At 37.3% G+C, this 6,574-nt stretch overlaps 1 protein-coding gene across 2 annotated transcripts in view; it reads right to left on the bottom strand.

Annotated features, from left to right (window-relative positions):
* Window positions 1–1,970: 1,970 nt before the first annotated feature.
* The window catches only part of LOC144958563 (mammalian ependymin-related protein 1-like), a 40,461-nt gene continuing 35,857 nt past the window's right edge, over window positions 1,971–6,574 (bottom strand). For both annotated transcript variants that reach the window (XM_078890624.1, XM_078890625.1), the window contains exons 4-5: window positions 3,760–3,962; window positions 1,971–2,583 (exon numbers count right to left, since the gene is read on the bottom strand). In XM_078890624.1, the coding sequence (XP_078746750.1) occupies window positions 2,333–2,583; window positions 3,760–3,962 (454 nt within the window). In that variant the 3' untranslated portion in view covers window positions 1,971–2,332. The remainder of the gene's footprint in view (window positions 2,584–3,759; window positions 3,963–6,574) is intronic.

The following is a 6,574-nucleotide window of genomic DNA, read 5'->3' as shown; positions in this document are numbered from 1 at the left end:
TTTTAGACAGACATTTTGGGGATTGGATCTCTCTAAACCATCTCATTCGGACTATATATTTTGTATGCGCTTGGCTAAGAAGCTCACAACATTGCCATGCGAAAGTATAACGGACCAACACACAAAACTTTGTGTAACCATGAACTTTTATAGTCTGTATAATACAGTTCAGTGAGAATTATTCATAAACGTGGATAGCAAAAAAAAAAAAAAAAACAATAACAAAGACCTGAGTGACGTCAACTTCGATCTATCCATACATTCAATGTTACAATGGCTGGTGGGAAAGAGCAATTATCAGAGTAACATTTTTTAGAATTATAGCAAGATGGTTATTTCCCTTTACCGCCCATTTGGTTTGTTGAGTGACTTTGTAAAGATGTGGAAAATGAAGTATTTTGAAATCACTAATATTATGGTCTTGTCGTGGAATGGATTAAAGAGGATTTTATCTCTTGACTTTCACTCTCCCCTTACCGATCCTTTTCAGTAATTTCCCCAAAATGACAGGCTTACCCAACAGAAAAATTGGCTTTTTAAACACAACCAACTGTCTACAAAACAACTTTATGTTCTTATTAATTAACCCTCTCCTTACCAGCCATTTTCAGGATTTTCCCCAAATCTTCACACCCAACTTACACAAAAAAAGATGTTTTATCACTCAAACACAATAGTAGTAGGTTCTAGCGATAAATAATTTCTGTAGCAAAACATGCTCTACAACACGCTGTTCATTTTCTGTAAATTTTATGATGGACAAGAGAAATTTGAATAAGAAAAATGTTGGTTGTATCGTAACGAATGTGACGATTTTCCAATAGTTTGTAAGGAGAGGGTTAAACAAAGATCATTCTTCAAAGTTTGATATGCAAAATAAATTTTAATAAGAAAAAGGTTTGTTGAGTCGTAACAAATGTGACGATTTTGTTGCAGGTGGTAAGGAGAGGGTGAAAGGATAAACGGGGAGGTCTCATTCTTTGTAGAAATGTCCATAGACATATAAATCATATTAGCAAAGTAAATCGAGTTCATTATAAAAGTTCTTGTAACGACAGATTAGCAACGAGTCAACACTTCATGCATAGTATATTACGTTTGATTGAAGAGTTCACTTTTTAGACTTGACTTGTACAAGGTGATTTAGTAAATAGTGAAACGTCATGTGTAGTAAATTGCATTCAACTGACGTGTGCATTTTTTAGAGTGAACACTTCATGCGTAGTATATTACGTCCAAATGAAGTGTATACTTTTTAGTATGAACATTTCTTGCGTAGTATATTACGTTCAAATGAAGTGTATACTTTTTAGTATGAACACTTCATGCGTAGTATATTACGTCCAAATGAAGTGTATACTTTTTAGTATGAACATTTCATGCGTAGTATATTACGTCCAAATGAAGTGTATACTTTTTAGTATGAACACTTCATGCGTAGTATATTACGTCCAAATGAAGTGTCTAATTTTCAGTATGAACACTTCATGCGTAGTATATTACGTTCAATTGAGGTGCAAACTTTTCTTTTAGATGACTTGTATTTGCACGATGTCTCATAATGATGATATATAAAGATACTCATAATGTTCACATATTTGTATTGAATCAGCCTTTTTCATTTCTGTCAAATCACCATTACCCTTCTAACAAAGTGTACCTATTTGCGTGTCTAATAGCCCAACTTCTTATGGGCTCGATATTATTTTCATTACCGATTGCAACAATGTTATATCAAGCGCATTAGTGCGTCAGAATATCAGACCTGCAAATATATGCACGTCACTTGCATCATCAAAATGCTAACTTATTCTGGACTTTTACGTGATATGTTATGAGACCAATCATTTCAACCGGTATTAAGTCGGGGTAAATCCGAAGCCAAACATTCCACTTAATGTTATAAATGGCATAAAAAATATAAAATCTTGATTTTTTTCAGAATTTTCAAATTCCACATTTTCCTCCTCTTTTAAGCGTATTGCTAATATGAGTTTATGTAAAATATATATGCCGACCGAATATAACGTAGCCACATACAAAATTACGTATTACCTTAAACGTTTATAGTCTGATTGATTCATGTATGTGAGTACAGTACTCATAAAAATGGCTGGCTGAAAAACAATAACAAAGAGCTGAGTGACATCAATTTCGTTCCCTTTATAAATAGTTTTGTTTGTGGTATATTTTCTTCGGCGGGCAGAAGTGAATATTTTACATCAACACAAAGCACCAATATAAGATTTCAATTCAAGATAAATCAAACTTCAATCCGTATCTATATATAAAAAAGTTATAAGTGAATTTCTACGAAAAGATTCATGTTTAATTAATTATACAAAGTGTGAGTGTACATGGACATTGCAAAATTGGCGTCTGGGGTGATGGAGCCGGCCATGCTCAGGCCAGGGGCGCCCTGTCGACACAGGTCCGGGACGTGAAAGCCGTCTGGGTCAACGATTCCAACTGTCAGATCGAAGATGTCGGTGATAACGCTTTTGTTGAAATTGTTCACATCGGCCAAGAACTGAGACACTGGGTAGCAGTGACGTAATGTCATATCTTGACGTAGGAACTCCCCTGGACAGGATGATGGCAAAAGGAATGATATAAATAGAAAATAGAGGAACATATTTATAATACATTTGCATTTTTATGTTGTAGCTCATTGCGGGTCAGAGGTCATATTTCTTTTATTCCCCTTCATCAGTTTAGACGAAATCGAGCTTCTATTTGGCAGCAGCCTCTTATGGTTCTCACACTACTATGTTATGACGATCGACCCAATCAGCAAAGTCCGGTCCGCATTTCGTGCACCGTCGCGAACCCGCCTGGTAGCATCGTCACAACACACCGTTCGACTAGATGCTCTGCCGTTTCGGGTTCTTGCCCACATCGGGTACATGTGGGACAGGTGGAAAGTCCACACTGATGAAGCGCACTTGCTGTTAGGCAGCTCCTCGACCGAAGCCGATTCGCAGCCACCCAGTGTCTCCTCGCCTCTTTCTGATATCAAAGCCTGGCGACTTCTCACCAAGCTTAGAGGAGTGTACGTCCCCATTTGGCCGTTTTATGTTCCAAACCATAAACATAAGAGAAGGTCTGTTTTCTCGTCATTAAGTTTTAGTTGATGATAAATTCTTATCCATTATTACTGCTCAGAAACTTTTATATATCTTAGTAGACAATGCAAAACAACAACAACAACTACAACAACAACAACAACAACAACAACAACAACAACAACAACAACTACTACTACTACTACTACTACTACTACTACTACTACTACAATAACAACAACTACTACTACTAATACTATTATTACTACTACTACTACTACTACTACTACTACTACTACTACTACTTCTACTATTATTATTATTACTACTTCTACTGCTACTACTACTACTACTACTACTACTACTACTACTACTACTACTACTACTACTACTACTACTACTCTGCTACTACTACTACTACTGCTACTGCTACTACTACTACTGCTACTGCTACTACTACTACTACTACTACTACTACTACTACTACTACTACTACTACTACTACTACTACTACTACTACTACTACTACCACTAATGCTGCGCCTCTATCTAGATTTACAGTGATGTTTAATAATTTTAACTATTTTTATTGATGTCTGAAGAAGGCTTTCGAACCCGAGACGTTCTGTGTTTCGTACTTTGCTCTTTATTGAATCAGGTATATTCAATTTTGTACATATTATATTATACTTACGTCCAGAGTCCAGTTTCAATGACCACCGCTGGAGAGTAACGGTGTTCTGGGGACCCCCAATGTTAAACTGGCCCCCGTAAGTAGAATTTTCAGGGACTTCAAACGGTTGGAATTTGCCCACTTCAAACTTCACACACGTCTTCTTCTCAAAGTTGACGTCATATCCCACGTGATCTCTATGCAGAAATAGGAACTCTCTATGTCTGAAATTGAAGAGAAAGAAATAGATGTGAAGTTGATTGTCGATGATGAGATCAAACCTGATGGGCGATTGTAATACAGAATTTTTTTTCAATTTGAATAGAAAAAATATCATATAACCCCCCCCCCCCCAACAATCCCCCCCCCCAAAAAAAAAGACAAAAACAAAAAAAAAAAAAAACAAAACAAAACAAAACAAAAAAAAAACCAAAAAAAAAAACAACAAAACAACAGCAACAAAAGAAAAACCCAAAACAAAACAAAACAAACAACACCAAAAATCAAAGTCAAAATAACAAAATAAAAAACAAAACAAAACAAAAACAAACAACAAAAAAAAAAAGACAAAATAACAATACAAAAACAAAAGCAAACAAAAATAACGTGAGCAATATTCACTAAGTGTGCTCATCAAATGGCTTTACAAGGAGTCCTTACCTGAACAGTAACACTTAATATGTAGATCGAGACATCACGCCTGTTAAGCGCATTACATTTTTCCCCGACAGATAATATGATGCTGTTAATGGTCAACTAATCATTTTACTCCGATCCGGACTACCGTGAAATAATGTGAGTAAAGAGCCTTTTGCAAGGTCTCAACAAAGCGCCGTTCAGAGCGGGACAGGAACCCTGGACGTACCAATCGGAAGACGAGTTTCCTACCACTAGACTACATCGCCCATAATATGTGATTCATCGTCTTAAAACGGTATTATGTTGGGACGATTTTAAATGAGAAAATTGAATTCAAGAAGAAGAAGACTCTCGCCGACAATTTGTGTTTTGTCATCAAGAAAGTAAATAAATTCTTATAGAGCTGACAACGTTCATTGACAAATGAATGCCTCCGCAAGATTTTGAAAATCAGATGGCAAGACTACATCTGCTCCATCATAGAACTATGGAGAAGGTCAAACCAAGAGCCTATCTACACCCAAATCAGGATGAGGAAATGGAGATGGGTCGGTTATGTGCGGCTATGTGATCTTGTGGTGTGATACTCGCTTTCGGATCGGAAGGTCCTAGGTTCGAGCCTCACTCGGCGCATAGTTGAATCATTGGAAAAGGTTCTTTATTCACATTCTCTCACCGTACTCAGGTGTAAAATGAGTACCTGTCCGTTAACAGCGTTGTCTCTGTCCAAAATTTTTTTTTGTAATATCGCCTTCCAGGTGTCATGTCTGGTCCTAAATATTAAATGTTGCTGTTGACCAGGGACCCCTTGTAAAGCGCTTTGAGCACGTGTAGTGGCTATTGCGCTATATAAAAGCTCATTAAATTTAAAAAAAAAATATACATTAAGAAGACAAAAGAGCAATGTCATCCGCCAGTCCCTTGATTGGAACCCCCAAGGGACACGAAAGATGGGGGCGTCCAAAACAACAGATATGGAGGCGATTACTGTCAGAGGACGAACTGAATATGGCAGGCCACCTCACCAGGAAGGCTACAAAGAAGATGGTCAAGGACGGAAACAGATGAGGGACGCTTGTAGAGGCCATCCTCTTTACAAGGAGCAAAGAGGATTAAACCGTAGCCATCCTAAAGTTATAACCTGACACTGACCAAATAATGACGTCAAGATATGAAGTGAGTAGAAAATGCCAGTCTTTTACCACAAAAAAACCCCCAACAAATCATGAGTTGTGTTCAATAGTTCAACCAATGAAATAACCTTGAGCTCAACTAACGACAACTCACAAGACCCGACACAAACCTAAAAAAATGACGTCAAACTGCCAGTCCTAGAGGGTTCTAGTATCAGGCTATACTATATTAACGATGGCTACGATTAAGCCAAGTAGGTATGGAGCTAAAACGTAAAATGTCACATCTGTGTGGTTTCCGTGCTGTGACACTCACTCTGAACGTGCCATATAATTATTTTGAGTCCTTAGACAAAGCCTCTTTTACGCCATGCCAATAATTAAACTTTCATAGAATCCAACATTTAGACTAGTTCTTTAGCCCGCCTCACAAATGTCGTGTATCGCATATTTTCACCTCCCCCCCCCCCACCTCACCCGTGATGCTTGTTGCTGCTTCAATCCATAGCAATAGATAGTACAGAATAGGGATATTGTAAGCTGATGTCAACAAACAGGTTGCTTTGTTCTCTCATCTGTAAGATTGCAATAGGCAATATCGTTCCCAATCGGCTGTACATTTATTTTTTTCAATTCCTCCTTCACTTACTCTCCTCATTGTCCTCACACCATCTTCTCCTTCTTGTTCTTTTTCTTGTTGCTGTTATTTATGTTGTTATTGTTATTGTTGTTGTTGATGTTTTTCTTCTTCTTCTTCTTCTTCTTCTTCTTCTTCTTCTTCTTCTTCTTCTTCTTCTTCTTCTTCTTCTTCTTCTTCTCCTACAACAATAACAACAATAAAACATCACCACCACCACCATTATTTCTCAATCTCCTACTATCCTACTATTCAATTCTTCTTCCTCGTTTCACATTACACCCCGTACGCTCTACTTAAAAATTAAACAGTTTCTCATGTCACGTCTTATTTTTCTCTATCTCAGTCTTCTCTCTCGTCCTTAATTAAGTAAAAATCAGCGGTCATATAGCTTTTGTTTCCACCAAACGACCCTAAGACATATATC

This window comes from Berghia stephanieae, chromosome 13 (assembly GCF_034508935.2).
Source record: "Berghia stephanieae isolate SIO BIC M18660-M18661 chromosome 13, UCSD_Bste_1.3, whole genome shotgun sequence".
Classification (NCBI taxonomy): Eukaryota; Metazoa; Mollusca; class Gastropoda; order Nudibranchia; family Aeolidiidae; genus Berghia; species Berghia stephanieae.
The sequence above is the reverse complement of the archived record's forward strand: the minus strand, read 5'-3'. Positions and strand labels throughout refer to the sequence as shown.